Source organism: Myotis myotis, unplaced genomic scaffold (assembly GCF_014108235.1).
Source record: "Myotis myotis isolate mMyoMyo1 unplaced genomic scaffold, mMyoMyo1.p scaffold_m19_p_14, whole genome shotgun sequence".
In the NCBI taxonomy this organism is placed as follows: domain Eukaryota; kingdom Metazoa; phylum Chordata; class Mammalia; order Chiroptera; family Vespertilionidae; genus Myotis; species Myotis myotis.
In genome coordinates, this window is record NW_023416318.1 from 9,540,890 (window position 1) to 9,564,300 (window position 23,411).

Below are 23,411 nucleotides of genomic sequence, written 5' to 3' on the forward strand. Positions count from 1 at the left end.
GAGCCCTAAGTGAACCTGGATTAGTGAGCATGAAGGTATTAAGGCGTTGAGGACAGGAGACTCTGCAGGACTTGGGGCTGTATTCAGCTAGTTTATCCTGTAAAATGAGTCAAGCCCCACTTGCTGCTTAGAGGAATAAGCTGGAGGGAACAAAGACACATACCTATTGCATGCACATTCCTTCTGAAAGTCCTGATAAGTCCATTGGCAGGACTTAATGATCAAAATCAATGCACGTCTCATCAAGTGGGAACCTAGCAGTCCCTTCTGTCACTGCCTCTTGCACTCACTCCTGATGCTTCCTCTGGCTCACTTCTGGCACATCCCTGACTCCTCGTCTCTTCCTCCAAGACACATATCAATCCTGAGAACTGATAAAATTCTGCCTGGCAGGAACCTAGGGAATATCAGATTCAAGAGCCAAAAATGCATGGAGCTGCACAAAATAAGATTACACTGGGTTCACTGAGCAGCTCTCCAAAATAATAATTTCAGCAAGAAATAAAAGAACAGAGTTACTTCCAATTAGCTACAAGGATATGGTAAAATGTCTCCAAACAGGTATCAAGGGGGAATAAATGTATTGATTTTCATATTTTTTAATTATGGAATGTCATTCATTTGGCCTACAATCGGATAGGATTTCTATGACTTAGGCATCTTTTGGATAGAGTATTTTCTTTGTAAAAGAAGTTTATCTGAGCATGGTTTAGGATGCTCCCAAAGGAAGTGACAATACAGGGGGACTTTGAACGCCTGGTGAGACTGCACAGAATGGATGTGCTTAGCTCCTGCTTTGCTGAATCTGTGGTTTGTTACTTACAAACTCCTAAAGTGTCTTCAAGCTGCAAATCTTACTATTCAGAGGACTGGCTTTGAATACTAAACTGTGGCACTTTGCAGAGAAGTGGTTGAAAACAAACGGAGTGTCAGTAAAGGAGAAATTTAGTCTTTCTTCTTGGAAAAATTTCACCGTAGAGAATAAACATAAACAGAATGGAAGAAAATGTCCTCGGGTTAATTTTCTTCAGTGACAAGAGCTGTTTCTGGTGTCTGCATTCTAATCCCAGCTCCTCTTTTTACCAGCTATGAACTTACACAGTTGAATTAAATTCTAAACATTGCTTTCCTCCTCTACAAAATGGGATCATGATAGTACCCACCCAACCATTTGTTCTCAGGATTAAATAAGATAAGGCTAGCAAAGTGCTTGCCATTTTGCTGGCCACTCAGGGAGGTCAAACTCCCGTTTCTGTGAATGCTGCGAATACTCTCATTGACATTATTAGCACAGGTTAACCCGCCCCCCCCCCCCCAAAGTATTAGCAATTACTGTTATTAGGAATTTTGAGCCTCTTCATCAAACTCACTTCAGGGGAAAGGGCTATAACTAGCCAGACATGCCAACGACCCCCTGAGGAAACTATCCTTTCTCAAAATTAAAAAAAAAAAAAACTTGTTTGAATATCCTCCTTAGAAGGAGTCTTGTCTGAAACAGAACAGGATAAATTATGCTCTTGTAGCAAACCCCCCAAATCTCAGTGATTTAACACAGCAAAGGGTTATTTCTTACTCGTGACTAGTCAAACTCAAGTCAGTTGCTATCTAAACTCCAAGTGATGGCTCAGAGATCCGGCAGCTTCCATCTGAAAATATATTTTTAAGAACCAGACTTAGAAGTAGCTTACGCTTTGTGGCTTCTTCCTACCAATCCTAGACTAGGATAAGTCTTCTCTTTCTTTTCCAAGCTAATTTATTCTTATATCTGTGACTCCATTTGTCATATGGAATGAATTAGGGTTCATACAATTATGGTGGTTCTCATCTGAGGGTGCTGGTCTGCATCCCTGCACCAAAATCGAGCCTAAGTGTAATCTGAAAAGTATGAACAGGGTGGGACAATCACCTCCTTCTTTCTAGAGCATATACTTATATTAATGATGCCTGGGGTTGCATACTTTTTTCTGAGGGAGAATGTCAGCAATATTGAACTTAATATTAACTAAAATTGCCATGGGTATACAACGGATTCAGTTCCCTTTAATCAATGTTTCTTCTTTTTTCAATCTGAACAGGACTCTTCATTATGGAAAAAGTCCACTAGAAAGACAAAGTTGAAGAGATACGCTTTCCCTCGATTATCCATTAATATATCGCCTACTCACCCAATGTGGGTGGCAAGCCTCCTTGGGGTGTGTCTTATCATCCAACTTATTAATGGCGAATGCTGAGAAAGGCGGCTGTCAAGCCTTGATCACCCTTGTTGTTTCTTAGAATGACCCCTCCCATCTGCCTTGTTTCAGGTACCACATTTGCGTGCCTGTGCTGATCTACTTCCTCCCCCTGCTGGTGATCGGCTATGCGTACACCATAGTGGGAATCACGCTGTGGGCCAGCGAGATCCCCGGGGACTCCTCTGACCGTTATCACGAGCAAGTCTCTGCTAAACGCAAGGTGAGCAAGGGGCAGCAAGCACCTAACGCACGTGGGCACGGGCAACAGGCTCACACGCAAAACATCCTTGAATCTAGGGAACAGCAACGAAGGGAGAGGGAAGGCATCCTTTTTCAATGTATTGGGAACTCAGGTCTGCCTGTACAGGCCTGACCTTGCTTGCACCTTAGGAGAATTGCAACCCGTCAAACCGTTCGCGCGCGCGCACACACACAATATTTAACTACAAAAGCATTAAAGAGTTATCCAGTCCTCTTTTTATTACTTATTTAAAGTTTGGCACAATAATACATTCTCTTGGTGCAAACATCAAAAAGTATTAAAAGGAACAACATAATGATGGTAGAGAGCAGATCAGGGGTTAGGAGGGTTCCGATGGGGGAGGGGCTGCCTATAAAGGCACAGCATGAGCTTCTTGTGGTGATGGAGCGACAAAGCAATCCTGATGGTGGCCGAGTTTTCAACTCATCTGTACATGTGATAAAATGTCATAGAACTATACACCCCCAAAAAGGAGCGTGTGTAAAAACAGGCAAAATCCAAACACTGTCTGTAGTTTAGTTTCGAGCCTGGCTGGCACTAACGCCGGTGTCCTGGTTTTGATCATATGGTACAGTTAGGTAGGGTGATGTCACAGGAGGAACCTGGGAACTCTTGTACTGTTTTTGCACTTCTTGGGAGTCTTAAATTATTTCAAAATGAAAAGTAAAAAAATACATTAAGAGTTTTACCATGAAAAGGACCCCACCCGGTTCCCATGTGTATGCACACACTCACTGTGGTAACCATTGGGATTTATTTCTTACTAATCCTTCCAGATATTATAATGCATTTATAAGCCAAATAAATGTAAATTTTTTTCTTCTTTTTTACACAAAGAGTAAATACACACTTTCTGCCCTTCACTTTTTTTTTTACTTAATATCCAAAAGACCTTCAAAAATCAATATATAAAGAGCTTTCTCATTTTTTTTTTCTTTTGGTACATCTTTGCATAGTATTTCATTATGTGGAGGCTAGGTAGTTCTCACTGAGTTTGTGGGGAAAGAGAGAAAGGTTACATCACCCAGTGTTCATAAAACCTTGTAAGTCCCCTTTAAGCATCAGATGCTCTCTGGGGCAGCTGTCCAAATCCTGTCCCTTATCCTTCCTCCCTCTGAGACTCCAAGCAAGAAGCTTCCCCTACTCACTGCTCCCCACTTTAGGTGCTTCCCGCTCCCTGGGTCTTTCCCTCTTGAACACCCGTTCCTCTTGGCCCATTAATCTGGTCTCCTTTGGCTTCTCCAGTCATTGCCCAGAGGATGATATAACACGGTGATTCTGGACCATGAGTGGGCCTCAGAATCATTGGAAGGAAGGACTTGTCAATCACAGAACTCTGGGTCCCACCCCCAGAATTGGTAAAGTCTGGGTGGCGTCCAAGAATTTGCATTTCTGACAAGGTCTCAAGTGATGGTGCTGGTGCTGGCACTTGCCTTGGGGTCACACTCTGAGAACCACTGATATAACCCAAATCCTTTGGTGCCACATAGAAAAGGTCCTTCTTCCTCCTCAAAAAGGGCTTATTCTAAATACTTCTCCCCCCAGACTGCACTGTGTGCCGTGCGAGGGGGAGGAGGAGAGAGAAAGTAGCCATGAGAAAAGGATTATGTGCTGCTGGTCTCACCTGCCTTGCCCTCCTGCCAGGTGGTCAAGATGATGATCGTTGTGGTGTGCACTTTCGCCGTCTGCTGGCTGCCCTTCCACATCTTCTTCCTCCTGCCCTACATCAACCCAGATATCTACCTGGAGAAGTTTATTCAGCAGTTCTACCTGGCTATCATGTGGTTGGCCATGAGCTCCACCATGTATAACCCTATCATCTACTGCTGCCTCAATGACAGGTGAGGACCCCATCCCCCAGACTCTTTCCAGGGGCCACAAAACCATCTGTCTATATAACCACCAAACAACCAACCTACTAGTCAATGAGCAAACCTGGCTGTGATACAAGAGAGAGTGGTGGGGACTGCAGCAAACTAATCGCCACAGTTACTCAAGCCCTGCTGATTATCACCATTGCAAGAATATAAGACCAAAGTGCACGTATTTTTCTTTCCCAAGAGGAACCAGAAATCCATGTTGTTGTGTGGTATCTTTTTACTTTTAAACACTGGCGTCTAAGTCAATGGGGGAGGGGGTTTGCAGGTGAGAAAAAAACCCCTCTGTGGTTGCTGTGTACAAAGCAGGTCCACAAGTTGAATCCAGTTTGTGGCCTATGAGTTTGCTCACACTGCCCACTGGATTCATTACACAGGCGGGGCTGTGAATGGAGACAGAGAGACAGAGTCAGGGACTCAGATCGTATGAGGCAAACTATAGGAATTTGAATGGCAGAAAGTCATCTTTCAGAGGTGAACTACTTGAAGGAAAGGACTGGCTCTTGTTTTTCTGCAGTGACAAGCACAGTATCATTCTCATAGTAAACCCTGGTGAATGTTTTACTTTGATGTTGAGTTGACCAAAGTTGGCTGCCCCGCGCCAGTGGAGGCAGCGTAGTTCAGTGGCTGTGCTCAGAAAAGACATATTTCACCTGAACCTGGGTTCTAGTACTGGGCTTGACTTTAATGACCAACCTTTATATCTTCTGGGCCTTACTGTCTCCAGTTCTCAATTAATTTAAAAAACAATAACACAGGATCAAGTCTGGGTGCATCCATGTGTTAAAGAGCTGCCGCAAAGGTGGGAAGGCCCTCTGAAAGCAGGCTGTCCCCCAGGGTCACCTCTCCACCTCTCTCCCTCCAGGTTCCGGCTGGGCTTCAAGCATGCCTTCCGGTGCTGCCCTTTCATCAGTGCGGGCGACTATGAGGGGCTGGAGATGAAATCCACCCGGTATCTCCAGGCCCAGGGCAGTGTGTATAAAGTCAGCCGCCTGGAAACTACCGTCTCCACAGTGGTGGGGAACCATGAAGAAGAACTGGAGGAGGGCCCCAAGGCCACGCCCTCACCCCTGGACCTGACCTCCAATGGCTCCTCTCGCAGTGAGTCCAAGACCATGACGGAGAGCTTCAGCTTCTACTCCAACACGCTCTCCTAGACCCTGGGCCTGCAGCAGAGGCAGCCACCATCGTCTTTGTCTTGCTTCACTTATGCATGGATAATTCCTCGATCTGGAAACCATCAGGAACACCCTCACACTGGGACTTGTGAAAAGGGTCAGAATGGTTTAGGAAAAACATTCCATCCTGGAGTCCAAAAACCTGGATTCTTCCATGTCGTTGCCAACCCCATGCTGTGTGACCCAAGACAAATCACCGAACTTCTCTGAGCCCGTAAAATGGGAAGGTTAGACTTGCTGTTCTCTACAATCCATTCCGTGGTTCTAGAATACAGTTTGGCTGTGAATGGGCACTCATTTCAAGATGAATCCTGCAATGGAGCAACAGACCCAACGGATCTGTTTGCCTGGAGCCTCTGTCTTACTTCACTAAAGCCATTCTCAATCATGCTCAGATTAACCTTCCTTTCGCTGGTGGATGTCTTCATTTGATAGAGTGAACAACTGAAGGACCCACAGAAAATCTGAAAGAGATTTAACCCCGTCTTCTGAGCATCCATGAAAAGAAGACAAAGTCTGCCCCTTTTTTGGCATCTCAATATTTTAGGGCATTTAAACATCATAGGATTGAGAGCCTCAGATTCATCTGCATTGTGTCCCCAGTAATTTCCCTGAGCAACGAACTGACGCAGGCAGAATGTGTCCACTGATACCAGCTGATGTCTGTCAGGACCAAGATCAGGAGAGCTGTGCCATATTTCATCTGTCTGAGCCTCTCTTTCCTTATTTGTAAAACTATGGGACTGAACTAGATCATCTAAGTGTCCCTTCAAATTTTCAATGGTTTAATGATTGTATGAGGTTTTTTTGTGTGTTTCACGCACAAAAATGGTGGTCTCAGAAAGAACAGGAGGAGAGTGACTAAATACTCCTGAAAAGTAGCAACTGCTACGACCATGTGTCCACACCCATATCAGAGATTCTCTGATTGATCCTAAAATGTGAGTACCTTTTTCTCCCGGAAGGTTGTAGCCTTTAACACAGCTGAAGACTTGGTGTCAAAGCCTGCATCTCTCCACCAGGTTTTAGCAGACTGAGCCTGCAGCTGGAGAGAACATCCGAGAAATGAATTCATGGGCTCCCTGCTCTGGCCTTTTGGTTGTCTTAGGACAGAGGCACTAGCTGTACACTTTGCTCAGCTGCCCAATGAGCAAAGGGGCTGCAGCAGCACCTCAGGGAAGAGGGCACCTTGCATTTTCCCTTTAGACTCTCTGAATCTCCCCGTCTTGCCTCCATGGCTTTGCTGGCCTCCTGTCTGTAAGAAGTGGGACAACACATTGACCCTACAGGACAGTTCATCTACCAAGAGCCATGAACTTAAGGCTTCATGTCCCAGTACAGCTTTGGGATTTCCATCAAGCGAGCATGAAGCGCCTTCCTGTCTTCCAAATTCGTGCTTTGTCCCATTGTGGCTGAAAGCAGGAGCCTCATGTAACATCTGTGAATGTCCTCCTTACTGTTTGAAGAATGGAGGCACATGTGCAGCATCTGTGGTATCAATAGAATATAGGCACTGCCCACAGGGTTTACAGCCTCACCAGCCATCCTGGCTCTAACTCTACCAGGCCATGGTGGGCCTCGGGGGAGAGAGCAACAGTATAAGCCAGAAGGACCCAAGAACTATACTCTTCAAAGCCTCATTGGATGGATCAAATAAATTGAGTAAAGCCAGCTCAGTGCAGATATATGAACGGAAGACATAATTTAGAGGCTACGAAAGTCAGTGCCAAAAGCATTAGTCAGACTTCCAATAAGCAATTGTGCCCTGTGTGGATAATTCTCTTCCGAGGGCTATAGAGAACCAGCATGATTATGAGAAGAACTTAAAAAGAAAGTGTCAAGGACTTGGAAGAGGTTGGAATTGAATTCAACAAGAATTATTGAGTACCTGCTGTGAACTTGGCCCTGAGCTGAGGACACACAGCTCCTTCCACTCTTGAGAGCCATGGCTAACCCACCAGTCCTAGGGGGTCGAGGCCACCCAGCAGGCATGGAGGCAGCTGTGAAGCCAATGCTGCCCAGGATTCTAGAGACTTAATGCATGTAATTGAGCCAAGGACTGAGACCTTCAGAGAGCCTTTTGCAGTGAGAGTTCTCTGAAATCACTTTAAGGAAAGCCACCATGGTTGGACAGCATCGTCACTGCACATAGAGAGAGGGAGGGTGCGATGGTGCTGAGCAGTTTCAAATATGGCAAAACATCCCCTCTGAACCAGCCCGGCAGGCCTTCCTCCGACCCACTCTCCAACACCTATGTAACTTACAAAAAATGTCATCAGCTCCCACATGTGAGAAACACCATGATTTGCACTGTGCATGGGCTCATTTTTATAGAAATGTGTCCCCTTATGTTTATCTTCTAAGTGTTTCTCTGTGGTGTACTGTTCAGTAGTAATAGAATATAAGACATCATGGGGCCAGTCTTTGTTATGTTACTTCAAAAATATGCGATTCAGTTGCTGTCAATGTGTTCTTTGCATTGTGCCAACCTCTCCTCATTCTTTCACAGAGAGGAGCTGATGTACACCGTGAACTCACAGTCAAATTATAGTGACTGGGGGTGGTTGGGGGGGAGGGAGAGCGGAGGCCTCTATGGGAGGAACTAAAGGGCAGGAGTCCTTGTCCTCTCTCCCCACACACACCATAATGCTGAGACATGCTGGAAGGTCCTTTCTCTTGGAAGGACTGGGGGATTTCTAGGAAAAGGGGACTTGGGAGCTGACTCTCTGATTTGGCTTTCTTGGAGAATCCTGTATGTAGGACGGGGTCATTCCTGAAGTTCCCATTTTCCAGCCTGGGATCCTGGAAAGAATTTCCATGCAGAAATAAAGTATGTGTTTGACTATCTCATGCCTCTGTCTCATCTCTAGGGACCCTCAGTGCTCTACAGGAGACTGAATGGGGTGGTACTCAGAACCCCAATAACGTGCATAGTCAGTAGGAAGGAACCCAATACCCAGCAATCTCTTAACCATGCAGCAAAATGAGTTGACAAAGTGTGGGAACTCTTACCAAGTGGGGATCTGGGAAGATAAGGTGGGATGGTCTGAAGTGACAATGACGTCACCTGTGAGAAGAGCTGTGTCAGTTCAGGTCCTCCCAGAAGCAGACCCAAGGCAGACATAGAAGTGCAGAAGGCTGATGAGTAGAACTACCTGGGAAAGATAAAGGGAGGGAGGAAGCTGGAGTAGGCAGGGGAAGCTTGAGACCACTGTGCAGATCTAACACCTGTGGGAAAGGGGAAGGGAGGAGTGGGCAGGAAGAGCCTCAGATACAGGACAGCTCTAAGAAAGTCTCAGCATGTCAAGGGGTGCCCATCGAGAGGGCCTGCATTGAAAGAAATGGCCAGGCCTGGTACTTCCCCTTGCTCGGTCACTGCTGGATGCTCTCTGGGGAAGGAGGGGTTTGAACACTGTGGTGGGCCCTGAAGGTGCAGCAGCTGGTGGCTATCAGCTGGCTGCACTCTCACTACCAGTTATCTCCTGAAAGGAGATCTGGGCCAGGACCTCCCCCCCCCCACACACACACACACAACTGCCACCAGAGCTTTGGTTAAGGCCCCTGTGTTTGGAGACCCTTGGTAGAATTTGAAACTTCAGTGATACCTTTTGTCAGCCCTGGCAACCTGCATCCGACCTCCTGGGGCCACCCTGTCCCACCTCACCTCTCAAGTCCACTCCCTCAAAGAAGAGAGGAGCAGCTGATAGGAGACTTACAATGACAAAGACTGTAGAGGCATTGAAAGAGGGAGCTGTGAGGAGAACATACTCAGCTACCCAATGCATTCTGTGTTAGAAACAAATAATAAAGATGTTTCTATTTAAACTAAGGCAGATTACACTAGGTGCCTGGATAAGCTTCAATGAATCCACAAATCCCCTTCCAAATCCCTATAAATCATGTAAAACAGTGTGTGTGTGTGCGCGCCCGCACGTGCATGTAGTAAGGGGTGCAAAACCTGAGTCTTCTCAGAACTCATTCACCCTTAGCTCTCCAGAGAAGGAGAGAAACTGAGCTATTTATAGGAGAGGGGTGAGGAACCGTGAGTCCGTCAGAGCACCGTGAGAGGTAGATGAGCCCCAGGAGAACCGGAGTGGCTGTCAGGCAACTGGAAACAGCTTTGGAACAAAATCATAATTCACCTCAGGCTCCCGGAGGAGTGAAAGCTGTAGAACGTCATTAGAGATGTTGGTGGCGATAAAAATACCAACCTCTTGCTTAAGAGGTGTGCTCACTCTTCTCCATGGAAAGATGAGTACTTGTCAGTGGAGGAAAGGCTAAGCTTAGTTATAGGTCAAAACATAATCTCAGCTGTGGATATAGACAGTCCTGTGAAAATGCAAGGACATTCCACTTACTTCTGTGTAGGCAGACTACACACCGTGGTCGCTTGGCCTGAGGAGCCACCCTGGCTTTGGTGGTAACTCCCCAAGGGCTCCTTGAATCCCTTTCATGGGGTGTTCATCCCTTTCAGCTCTGGAACCCGAGAGTGAGGGTTTCAGTCAAGGCCCCAAGCCAAGATAGAACACACAAAGAACGTTCCTCTGCTCCATGTTCAAGGGTGAAGGGACCATCTACCTGCAGTAGCTACTTTCCTGAACTCCACAGGCCAAGTTCTGAGATGCCCTCATGTATCTCCACCCAGTTCAGGAAAAGAGGGAGGAGGAGAATCGGGCCTTGGAAGGGCATTCCTCGGGAGCTACAAATTCAATACACAGCGGCTGTGATCTTCTCCCCTGGCCACTCTCTCAAGCAGAGCAGCCAGCCGAGAACAGGCCGCTGATTGAAAACAAGTGACTAAAGGACATCAGCACTGACATGAGCCCGGTGGGTGGGCTGCCCTGGCCCCGGCACTCTCGGATGGCACCTTAGCAGCGTACATGCACCAGCTTCGAACATTCTCATACAGACAAGTTCGAAGCCAGGTCCTCTGCACTGTGTGCGCATGTGTCCTCTCTCTCTTCTCTCTTCTTTCTGTGTCATTTTCTTGTGTTCTCCACTCATTAGTCCAACATTGTTCCCATCCTTGGAAGCCTCCTCTAACCCTGTCCCTGCTGAGGCCTCTAGGTTTTCTCTCCACTGTGCTGGATGCCGTGTGGGTGCGCTCATTCATAACGGCAGGATTTGGTATGCAAGTTAGAGGACACCATCCCTAGCATATCCCCCTTTTTCCACTTCCCCAAAGCCCTCATTGCCCACCCCTAGTTTATGCCCACCCACACTTTCTCTTCATTCCCTAATCCCCACCTCCCTCTCACCCACTTTCCCAAGTTGAGAAGGCTCTCAGAGAAGGGTTCTTGACTTAGTTCCGACACTTAGAAGAATCAGCTGAAGCAACAGATTCAGCCGCTAGACCACGTGGTTCTCAACCTGTGGGTCGCGACCCCTTTGGCGGTCGAACCACCCTTTCACAGGGGTCGCCTAAGACCATCCTGCATATCAGATATTTACATGACGATTCATAACAGTAGCAACATTACAGTTATGAAGTAGCAACGAAAATAATTTTATGGTTGGGTCACAACATGAGGAACTGTATTTAAAGGGCCAGAAGGTTGAGAACCACTGCTCTAGACTGAGCAAGGAGAATAGCAAACCAGAGCGTTGCCCGGTTCCAGTGCTGTTGTCTCCTAAACATGCCAACATAGGGATTTGAAGAGCAATGCTAGTGCATGAAGAGGCCATAGACAGAGTGGAGGAAGCAGGGCCCTCACACGGCCTGTGAAGCGCTTTCTAGGTTTGATTTCTCTTCTGCCCTTTGCTGACTCATTGATCCATGCCGCTTGCCCTCTTGTTCCATCACCACCACCAGTACCTGTTTTGATAGAAGTGTCTGATGGGGCAATAACTACTCCTCAAGGGTGGCAGCCACAGTGGCCTAATCCAGCTAATAAAAAACAGATGCTGTTATCCCGGCCAGTGTTGCTCAGTGGTTGAGCATTGGCCTGTGAACCAGGAATTCATGGTTTGATTCCCAGTCAGGGCACATGCCGGGTTTCGGGCTTGATTCCCAGTAAGGGGCATGCAGGAGATGGCTGATTAGTGATTTTCTCTCATATTGATGTTTCTATCTCTCTCTCCCTCTCTCTTCCCCTCTGAAGTCAATAAAAATATATATATTTTTAAAAAAAACAGATGCTGTGAGGGACCATTATGAACATGGTTTTCTTTATTTGTTTGTTTTTAATCCTCACCCAAGGATATGTTTTTCATTGATTTTAGAAAGAGGAAGGGAGAGAGAGAGCAAAAGTGAGAGACATTGATGTGAGAAATATCTATTAGTTGCCTACCTTGCATGCCCTGACTGGGGATCGAACCCACAACCTGGGTATGTGCCCAGACCAGGATTCGAACCCTCCACCTTTCAGTATACAGGACACTCCAACGGAGTCACACCAGCTAGGACTGTTTCTGTTTTAACCTCAGAAATTTGAGGATAATCCAAACACTTCCATGAGAAGAGATGTAGACCTTTTCAGTTATTTTATACCTATAAGGATATGGCAGATGATAATTCAGCTTCATCCACTGAATATTCGCCTGGAACCCATGCTACAGCAGGCACTCTGTGGGGGATGTGTAAAATTCAATAGCATGTGGTCCTTGACCTCAGAAAGTTCACAGTCCAGAGGGGTGGACAGACATTTTATATCCCAGCGGGAGGAATGTCAAAGCAACAACAAATGTTGTTAAGAGACAATGAGGTCTTAAGCCCCATGTTTTCTGTCTGGCAATGCACACACGCTCACTCACAGAAAATGCTGCCCATCACATTGAGTTACTTCCAAAACCTCCTACGTTTTCTTATATCTGATGGACCTATGCTTTTTCAGGGTTGTGAAGTCCTAAATTCCTTAACCATGATGATTTTTTTAATTGAGCCTACTGTTGATTTTAAATTCTCCCAAATTAAAATCCAGTCCCTCAGCAGTCCCTGAATGTGACCACCACCTCTACTTCCACCTTTCTCTGGGTTCTACCTTAGGGCCACAGGACTGCTCTCTGCTGCCCTCTGGAGGACCCTCTTTGTAAAAGTGCACAGGTTAAGCATTCAAATGAAGTACCAAACACTGAAGCTACAGGCACTTTGTCAGCAGGTGGGGAACTCCCTTGGAAGGGCCCAGGAGTCAGTGCTGGGACCGTGATTTTCCTGTACCTGGGCACTGCTTGGGTTATAGATTCAAAGAAAGGAAGGTGCACAATAGAACATGCAGGGCCTGGCAACAGGGACTTGTCATCATGCACATGCAATCACTCCTGCTTCTGTTCCCACCAGAACTCCTGATCCAATCATGAGAGCTGACCATGAGGCTCCACAATGAGCCCCTCATAACATTCCCCCATTGTCAGAATTAAAGTACAAAATTTACACTTTCCAGATTTCTAGTCATATGCCATAGCTGCCAACTCCCAGGAGGCCCCATTGTTGAACTACATTCAGCCCGGGATGGAATAGTTTGTTTTCCCTGAATCTCAAAACAATTCTCAGAGCATTTTATGGGAAAGCACTTTGTTTTTATACAATCTTAACACTGAATCCAATTTTTTTCTCTTTCTTTAATTATTTACAACTTTCCTCTCATATTCAACTCAGATTTCTATCCACACAAAGGCAGCCTATGTGCCAGAGCAGGGTTTTGATGTACACAGTGAGAGAGGGGAAACAAGGTCGAAACACAACTAAGACAAAAGCAGAAGGAGTTGGATATGTTTTCTTTTTACAATAAGTAAAGAAACTGTAAACCACAACCATCTCTAATTTTATCCCTCTTTAGATCGCAGACATGGTGATGTTCCACTAGACATTGTGATGATGAGACAGGACCTGGGGTGTGGTGGTGTGGTGGGCAGATGAGGCAGAGGATCTTGGCATGTTCTTTCTTGGATACATGATCAGAGCGGGGCTAATGGAGAGGTTCCCTGAAGCTCACCCTTTCAACCAACATGTACTGAATCCCAAGAAATGTTCCCTCACAGATGATGAGTAATTTCCACAGAAGTGACCTTGATGCTCTGGTACTCTAGAGATAATCTCCAATGGTCCTCATGACAAGAAATATGAAGTTTCCTTCAGGTCTTCATTCATTCATTCTTTGATCTCCTACAATTCATCATGCCCTGTGCCAGGGATCAGGGATGCATAAGAATGAAACTACACGGTCCCCACTTTCAAGCAGCTTTCAGGTTAGTTGTGAATCAAATAATCCCACGAAGGAGGGTGTAATTAAAGCCTGAGATAAGGATGATTAGAGGGGATCTTTTGTGAACGCCTGTTACAAAGGAACTGGACCCAGGTTTGAGACCAAGGAAGTCTTCTCTGGGAAAGCAAGGCCCTGAGGAGCAGTGAGACAGAAAGAGGGAAGAGCATTCCAAGCATTGGAAAGGGCATAGAGAAAAGCCTGTGACATGTGGGAATATGGCATATTGAAGGCACTGAAAAACAAGACCAATGTGCCTGGATGGAGGTGGGAGCGAAAGTGGTGGAAGATGAGGGAGGCAGGGAACTTTGGAGAACCTTATGAGCCTTGATAAGAATTTTGGTCTTTGGTCTTACAGCAAAGCAATTCACGAAAAGATTTAGGAGGTGATAGGATCAATCTGCTTTTGGAAAAGATCTCTTGAGCTGCAGGGAAACTAATTAGAAGCTGATTGCTGTGGTTAAGTAAGAGGAGATGGGGGCTTGGACTAAATTGTTGGGTGTGGGTATGAGTACACGTGAAAGGATTTGAGAAGCCTTTAAAAACTATATGAGAAATATTTATCTAGTGATGAACTGCACTGGTTGTGGGGAAAGGAAATGTTTCAAAGGCGAACTTGCTATTTCTTTTGTTGTTGTTAAACCTCACCAGAGGATATTTTTCCATTGATTTTTAGAGCTAGTGGAAGGGAGGGGAAGAGACAGAGAGAGAGGAACATAGATGTGAGAGAGACACATTGATTGGTTGGCTCCTGCATGCCCCTGACCAGGGCTGGGGATCAAGCCTACAACCAAGGTACATGCCCTTGAACAAAATCAAACCCGGGACCCTTCAGTTCACAGGCAGATGCTCTAACCACTGAGCACCCAGCCAGGGGGAATTTGCTATTTCTTGCTTGTGTAACTAGTTCAGTGATGACACCATTTACTAGAAGAGAGAAAATTGGGATACCAAGCTTGAGGAAGGCAGAAATATTATGAGTTTGGTTTTAAACATGTTGAATGTGAGATAACTTTGAGACATGAACGGAGATATCAAGCAAGCAGTTGGATATGCAGATTTAGAGCTCAGGGAGCAGTCTGGCTGAGGGCATCAATTTGCAAGTCAATTATAGATGAGTTGATGCAATGCTCAGGAATAAGCTAGCCAAGTGTGATAGTACTGGGTAATCAACTGTAATATTTAATAGCTGGGAAGAAGAGGAATCAGATAGTGCCTAGAGAGACAGAGGAGAAAATACAGGAAATGGTGTCTTGGAAGCCACAAAAGAGAATATTTCAAAGAGATGTTGAATGCTGTAAACAAGTGGAGGAAGAGGGGATGTGGAAAATGCCCAGTAGGTTTAGTGATGAAAAGACCAGTGATGACCTTAACAAGAGCTATTTGAGTGGAGTCCTGAGACAGAAGCAGAACTCAGCGAGCTAAGGAAGAAATGTTTGGTAAAGAAATAGAGACCAAGCCTATAGAACTCCTTCCAAAGGCGAGGTTAGCAGGCAAGAAAGAGAAGGTAGTAGCTAGAGGGAAGGTAGAACCAAGAAAAGTATTTTTAATTTGTATTTGTTGTTTAATAGAAGAGACATGAACATACTTCAGTGCCTACAGGTATGATCCTTTTAAGAAGGAGCAGTTGAACAAATGATGTGTTTCTCTCACGTCGATGTTTCTCTTTTTCCCTCTCTCTTCCATGCTCTCTAAAACAGTGGTTCTCAACCTTCCTAATGCTGCAACCCTTTAATACAGTTTCTCATGTTGTGGTGACCCCCAATTTCATTGTTACAAATTGAACATAATTAAAGCATAGTGATTAATCACAAAAACAATATGTGATTATATATGTGTTTTCCGATGGTCTTAGGCGACCCCTGTGAAAGGGTCGTTCGACCCCCAAAGGGGTCGCGACCCACAGGTTGAAAACCGCTGCTAGGGGATGGTTTTAACTTTCTCTGAGAAGCAGAAAGCAGGGTCACCTACTAGTAATGGGGCAGGAGGTTGTGGAACTAGGCTGTAAGATAACGGATGGGGAGCATAGAGATGATTTCAAATCATCATTGCAGATTCCCCCAAACACTAATTCAATTGTTCTGGGGTGGTGCCTCTAAATCTGCATGTTTTATTTTTTTTAATCTTCAATCTGAGGGTATGCTTATTGTTTTTGTTTTTTAGAGAGAGAGAGAAACATCAATACACCCATCGGTTGCCTTGCATATGTGCCCCAACCAGGTATTGAACCTGCAGCCTAAGTGTGTGCCCTGACCAGGAATCGAACTTGTGACCTTTTTGGGTGTACAAGATGATGTTTCAACCAACTGAGCCACATTTTGAATAAGCAACACAACTGATCTACACTAATAAAAGAGAAAAATGGTAATTGGCGTACGGCGATACCGTTTTCATTGGCTAATCAGGGCTATATGCAAATTAACTGCCAACTAAGATGGGGATCCCCTGTCCAAGCCTGACATCTCTGGCGGAGGCGTCAGGCCTGGGCAAGGGGCCAATCAGGCGATTGGAGGGTGATGGGGGTCTACGCCTCTGGCCGAGGCATCAGGCCTGGGCAAGGGGCAGAGCCAGCAATCGGAGGGGTCTGGGAGTCCCCTGCCCAGGCCTGATGCCTTGGCCAGAGGCATCAGGCCTGGGCTGGGGGCAGAACCAGTGATGGGGGGAAATGAGGGTCCCCTGCCCAGGCCTGACGTCTCTGTCAGAGGCGTCAGGCCTGGGCAAGGGGCTGATCCTGCGATTGGAGGGTGATGGGGGTCAACGCCTGAGGGCTCCCAGTATGTGAGAAGGGGCAGGCTGGGCTGAGGGACACTCCCCCCCACACACACACCCAGTGCACGAAATTCGTGCACTGGGCCCCTAGTTCTAATATAAGAGGTTCAGGACCCAGACCTTGAGAAACACTGGCCAGGACTTCAGGATATGTCCCCTTCTACATCCTCATGTGAAATTCACCATCAAGAATTAAAGAAATAAATGTTCAAAGAAGATGGTACTGGTGCACATGATGATGATCTGTGTGATCATCGCATGGCCTCACTCCCCCAGGAGGGCTGTTTGACCAAGGCAGCTGTGGGAGAGCAAAAATTTCTCCTCTGCTCTTCTGGGATCTGATGGCTGGTCTAAGAATTAAATGGACATGAGACAGATTAACAGGAGAAAATCAAGTTTAATTTTGTACGTACAGGGGCTGCATGCAAATATGAGGGCCACAGGCATCAGACAATCAAAGCCTATATGCTAATATCAGCTAAGGAAATGGGGGTAGTGATCTAGGACTTCAAAGGGAGAAAACCAATTTGCAGGAAGATGGAAAAACAAATGTTTTCTGTGCCATGCAGAGACAATGGACACAGAGAGGACTCTGAGCAAACAGGTCTAGCTAAATTTCCCCCAGTCCACCACACCTACTCATATTCTTCATAGTCATCTCTGGTGATAGTTCTCTTCCTGGACTAACCCTCTACCTAAATTATTTCAGACAGTTAACAGGGAGCTAAAAGTTCTTCCTGAGTCTATTGGACCTCAGTTGTCTCCAGCTCAAAATAATCCGTAAGCCCAAGTGGCACATTCTGGAGAGACTGTTCTGAACTGCTGCACAGCTCTGGACTCATTCTTGACCTTATGCAAAATTTAATAACTCTGAGTTCAGTTCTGAGGCAGCTCAACATTAACCTGAATTAGTATTTTATTGTGACCTTAGGCCCTAGTTCTAATAGGTAGGATTGTATTTTGTCCCTAGGACTATGTCCTACTATACTTAACCCTTCCATTCCCAGAATTACTATGAATTACAGAATTATTATCCAATTTATCTATGAAAATTCCAAGGTATGACCCTCATCAAAAGATAGCAATACATGAGTATGTAAACAATTAATCTAAAAACTGAATATAGTGCTTAACTATAAATGTCAAGCAAGATGGATCAGAACCACTTTACCCAGTTTAATTTTGGCTCAAGTTTTGAAAAAGCGTTGTAACTATGCCAGTACCATACATATTGACACATAAATTATTTCTGTCCATGAATGTGAAGATTAAAGACAGATCAGTGAACTCTACCGAGGATCTAACTTGGTTTTGGCCAATTTCTTGAGGAACTTGCCTTCACTCTTTGCTTGGCTAACACCCATTTATCCTTCAAATCTCTGTTCAATTGCCACTTCCTCAGAAATGTCACTCTCCACCCCCAGCATGAATGGGTCCCCAAAATAGATCTGCATTGTTATTCTCTCTCACATCACCCCTTTCTTTTCCTTTGTGGTGCTATCACAATTTGAAAGTATAAATTATTTGTATAATTTTTTCAAGTTTGTAATCTCTAGTAGGTTGTAAATTCCATGAAAGCCTGTTAGTTTTGTCATAAAATATATACCCATTTCCTAGCACAGTACCAGCATAAAGGGCTGATTTTACTATAATTAGATACATCCAGTAAGTATCAACTGAATAAATGAGAGAATAAACTATTGAGATAGAATGATGTTTAATAGGGGTTAATAATATTATAGCTGTCTTAAAAATCTATTCATTCCTCATACTCAATATTTAATTAAGGAACTCATTCTTGAAATGTGTCTCTGGAGTAAGGCTAGCAGGGGGCTTAACATTACTGGCAAGGGAATGACTCTATAATCAAGAGGAAATCATTGGTTACCCTTTCGAAAGATGGGTAAAACTGATTTTGAGTTTTCAAGGGACACAAAGAGACTATATAGCTCAATATTAGATGGTCCACAGACAGTGGTGTGCTAATAAAAGTTTAATAACTGGCTCTCTGGGAAAAATAACTATAGCATTTTGTGGAATACTACCTCCATGGTCCATTTCAAAGTACCAATAGTTTAACAATCAGCTCACTCAATTTCTCAAGTATTGACAATGGGCTATCACAAGCTGGTTCGGGCCAGCTCAGGACACCACAGCCACAGATATATTACTGAAAATGTTCTAATCACCATATCCTCTGCCATGTTTGATGATATAAAATTTTGGTGACTGAATTAAGGAGTCAGAGTAGATCAAACGTCTTTCTGAGAGAAAAAAATCTGACTTTTTAAAAAATATCTTTATAGCTCATCTCCCTGAGGTGGGCTGACCTCCATCTGGGGAATAATACTGGAGAAAAGCTTCCAATTTTAATAAAATTATATCCACTACCTACAGACATTACATACAAAATCCACATACACATTAGGAAGTCAACCCTAGCCTATCCTTGCACTGCTTCCAGAGAGACATGCAGCGATAGCCCTCGAAGCTCTGGTCAGTCCAGCTAACAGAATGATATCCAGACAAGAGAACCTAAGGCAGGGCTCTCCAACCTCTGTGACTGCCACTTAGGCAGAGAAAGCAACCAAGAAGATAATACACTGGGGCAAGCACATTTTGAGAGGATCGTGCAGACATTAACTTTAGCAATACTATTGATGTAAATATAAATCATAACCCACTATAGGGTTAACCCAACAGTCCTCAGAAAAATAAATTAATACTTTAAAAATCAAAAATAGTTGCCATTGAAAAGCCCAATAAGCTTGGGCTACTGCTAATGAGGAACCAATAGCAAGCCATCCCTCTCTCTGGTCTTATCAGCACTGTGGGGAAGCCAGATTTCTTGGTAGAATAATGAATTAGGATCCTCAGGAAATTCTAATAGTGTTAACGTGAGGTTTTCAAATATCAGATTGTAGTCACTCTCAGTAATTCTCATAGTAGTTCCTAGTAAGCAACTTACTAAAAGTGTATGGGGTTGCATGCCATTAATCTATAAAAACTTAGATTTTTATATTGCCCCCTGCTCGTGACTTATTTGATGACTAAGAACCATACCTAAGAATTACTGGTCTACAAGCTGTGCAGTTTCTCTAGGTCCCCTCTGTTCTGTCCTTTGATGCAATGAGGACACCAGACAACCCCACAGTTGGACCCCCGTAGCTGTGGGTCCTGTTGGCCATCTTCACTGAGTTGTGCTAATGGCATGCTCTTGGCTAGAGCTGTTTCACGAAAACAACTAAATGGAATCCAGCTCTGCATTTGCCACAAGTCACGGTGAATATTATCAATGTTTATTGGTACATGTAATTTGTATAAAATGTTTATATAATCATAATGATGATAGTTAATATTTGAGTTTACCATGTGCCACTCACAATTCTAAGGGCTTTGCATGTTTGCCTTCATTTAATCTTTGCCTATCCCTAAGGAGGAAGGGACTATTATTAATCCACAGTGTCACACCATTCTCTTTAATCTCGGCATGAGAATTTATTTTGGACTTTAGTGCCAGGAAAATTTCAACTCTTTTGGGAAACTGGTATACTTCCTCCTTCCTGATCATGAGTACTGAAATATTTATTGCTTGCCTTTTATCCCTGCATTCCAGGAAACAAGCAGTCAAATTTGGGTCTCGCACACAGGCTGATGCTGTCTTATCATTAGTGTGCTAGTTTCCACTTATTTGTCTTTGTTCTGATTTTCCATTTCCATTTTGTTTGCTTTGTTGCAAATGTTCTTGCTACTCATTGCCTCATAGCTCTTTGGAAAAAGGAAACGTACAAATAAATTTAACTAAACCAACAAAAAAGCTGGAGTGTATTCTGAGAGCATCATGTGTGAAGAATCAATGACTGGAGTTTGAGAACAACAACCTCGCCACTTGGGATAAGTTTGAAACCATCTGGAAGCCAAATATATTTTCCTGGACCTTACAGGATATGGTGGCGGCTCATATATTTTTGAGGAGAATGGAGTTATTGGATCTTATCCATGGGGAGCCGTGAGAACTACAAAAAAAAACAAACAAAAAAATGTTTGACCAGAGCCTCAGAGACCTTTAAAGAGACTGGAAACATCCTACAATGAAAGAAACATTCCAGAAGCAGGTATCTTTGTACATAAGAATCTATTATGTGCCTATTGTTGTAATGCAAATTCATTACTTAAAAGGAAATAATTTATTTATAAAACAACTGGACCATAAGCATGCATGTGTTTCTAGGACTCAAGGTAACTGTGGTACTCCTTTGCCCCTGACGAAAGACCACAGCTGTCCATAAAAGTCAGCATATGAGAAAAATCTTTAGAAGAAATCATGCATTCAGAATAAGCCAGGCATACCACAACCCTCTCCTTTTATCTGAAAGGGGTTCAGTATTGCCATTTTGCCTCAAGAGATGGTTCTAGCAATGCCAAGTTATTTCATCCTGGCAACTAATATAACCATAGAAATATGTCCTTCTCGCCCTTTAAGACTCTTAAATTTCCTCAGGAAGGATGGTTTAAAGTTTAATAAGAAATGGCATTTACTATCCAAATTTCAGCAGAAAAAAAACATTTGGAGCACAAACTGAGAGAGAAAGACATTGAAATCTGCCAACATTGAAAGATTTTAAACAGAGAAACATGGTATGATTACATTTCCATTTTAGAAAGATCTTTTGGCAACAGCGGACAACTTTTTGGAGGAAGACAAGATTAAAGGCAATGAAAGTAAATAGGAATGTTTTTCAGAAATCCAGAGGATAGATGATAATGGTCTAAGTTAGGATACTAGTTCTGTGGTTGGAAGAAAGAAAGTGGGGAGGATTTTATTGATATGTGTTGGTGATAGACTATCGATAGACAAAGGGGGTAAGGGAAGAACCCAGGAGAATGCCTGGGTGTATCGGGCAGGGCTCCAGGAGGAAACAGACAGCACACTCAAGTCAGGATAACTCGAGGAGGTTAATCTATGTATTGTTGCCCTAGCTGGTTTGGCTCAGTGAATAGAGCGTCGGCCCTCAAACTGAAGAATCCCAGTTCGATTCTGGTCAAGGGCACATATCTCAGTTTCAGGCTTGATACCCAGTGTGGAAGGCAGCCAATCAATGTGTCTTTCTCACATCAGAGTTTCTCTCTGTTTGTCTCTCCCCCTTCCTGCCACTCTCTAAAAATCAATGGAAAAATATCCTTGGGAGAGGAGTAACAACAACAACATATTCAAAGTGTAGGCAGGGTGCAGTGCCCCAGCAGTAGAGCTAATACCAACCCTAGACCAAAGGGCACAAAAGAAGGGGACAGTCGTTGGACCCAGAAGGAGAGGGCTGTATGATAGGGTTGCCAAGACAGGAGCTGACCTCGATGGAACAGCATAGCCAGGCAGCGGCCAACCAGTAGGCTGGATGGAAAGTTCTGTGTATTACAAATTTCTGTAGAAATTGCCAAGTTGCTGTTTCATCTGTTCCCAGAAGGCTGTTCTATATGCTTTTTCACCAACAATGTAAAAGAGTATCCATTTCTTATGAACAATGTATATTACGAATCTTTTAAAAATATTTGTTTAATTTTAGGTGTTAACTTGGTTAAGTCATAATACTTAAATATTTGATCAAATACCAATGTAGATATCACTACGAAGGTATTTTTTAGATGAAATTGACGTTTCAATCAGTAGAGTTTGAGTAAAGCAGATTACCCTCCAGGAGGTGGGCAGGCCTCGGCCAGTAAGTTGGAGACCTTGCAAGCAAAGCACGGAGACTCCTGGGCAAAGGGAATTCTGCCTCGAGACTGCCTTTCACCTGGAGCTGCAACAGCACTTCTTCCCTTGGTCTCCTGCCTGCCAGCTGCCCTGCAGATTTGGCCTTGTCAGCCCCCAGGCCATCACACACACACACACACACACAAACACACACACTATTGATTCTGTTTCTCTGGAAACCTTCACTAATACACCTATTTAGTGAGAAACTATGTCTCAGCTTAGTTCCAGTTTGCAATTTCCTAATCATTAGTGAAGTTCAATGGTGTTTCCTAGGGTGTTTCTTTAAGTATTTTTATTTCTTTTTTGGTAATTTTTTTTTTAACCCTCGCCCATTTTTCTACTGAGCATTTTGACTTTTTCCTTGCAGAAGCTCTTTCTATATTTGTCTGTGGATTTGTATCTTTCTTTTGTAAGTTTTAAATATTTCTCCCAACTTGCCCTCCCTCTGTCACTGATGATGTGAACGCTGTAGCTTCTGAGCTTAGAAGTGTTCAGAGTCCCCAAGAAAAATGTCTGTCACCTGTCTACACACCCACACCTAAGCCTGGCCGGAGTTACCGTTCTTCTAGGCTGGTTTCTCCAGCATTTGACTATGTCTACCTTCTATCTTTTAGGAATTTTCCATTTTACAGTGCTTTTGTGGATGCATTCTTTTTCTTGTCCTTTTTTTCTGCTATTTCAACAAGATTTGGAGATGGCAGGGAGGGAAATGTGGGTGCCTCGCTGACAATTTCGAACCAAAAACTGAGAGAATCACTTAACAGTGAAAGCAGGGTGAGAGTTTTCAAGGTCTCTAGGACTCAGCTGATTATACTTTTTTACACGCATTCAAATATAACAATAGAACCCCAGACCATGCAAAATAGAACCCCAAGCCATATCATTAACTTTCCATCTAGCCTGGCCCTGCTGGTTTGCCTCTGTCTGCCTGTGTTATTCCGCCCAAACACAACAGTAGCATGCTCTTTTAAAAGTGCATAGTAAGTGGGATGTTGGACAAAGAAACCTGCAAGAATATGCTTTTGGAAAAGCATTGAAAAGTTTATCATAGAGAAGCGGTGAGCAATCTCTGGGGGAGTTAAAATAATACACAGTTAAGACCAATTTTTTCCTTGTTTGTATAAGGTTCTGTTATGGCTTT

At 44.2% G+C, this 23,411-nt stretch overlaps 1 protein-coding gene across 1 annotated transcript in view; it reads left to right on the forward strand.

Moving 5' to 3' along the window:
- The window catches only part of TACR1 (tachykinin receptor 1), a 127,855-nt gene extending 119,459 nt beyond the window's left edge, over nt 1–8,396 (forward strand). The window contains exons 3-5 of the mRNA XM_036334011.1: nt 2,304–2,454; nt 4,141–4,337; nt 5,239–8,396. Of these exons, the coding sequence (XP_036189904.1) occupies nt 2,304–2,454; nt 4,141–4,337; nt 5,239–5,530 (640 nt within the window). The 3' untranslated portion in view covers nt 5,531–8,396. The remainder of the gene's footprint in view (nt 1–2,303; nt 2,455–4,140; nt 4,338–5,238) is intronic.
- The last annotated feature ends 15,015 nt before the right edge of the window (nt 8,397–23,411 follow it).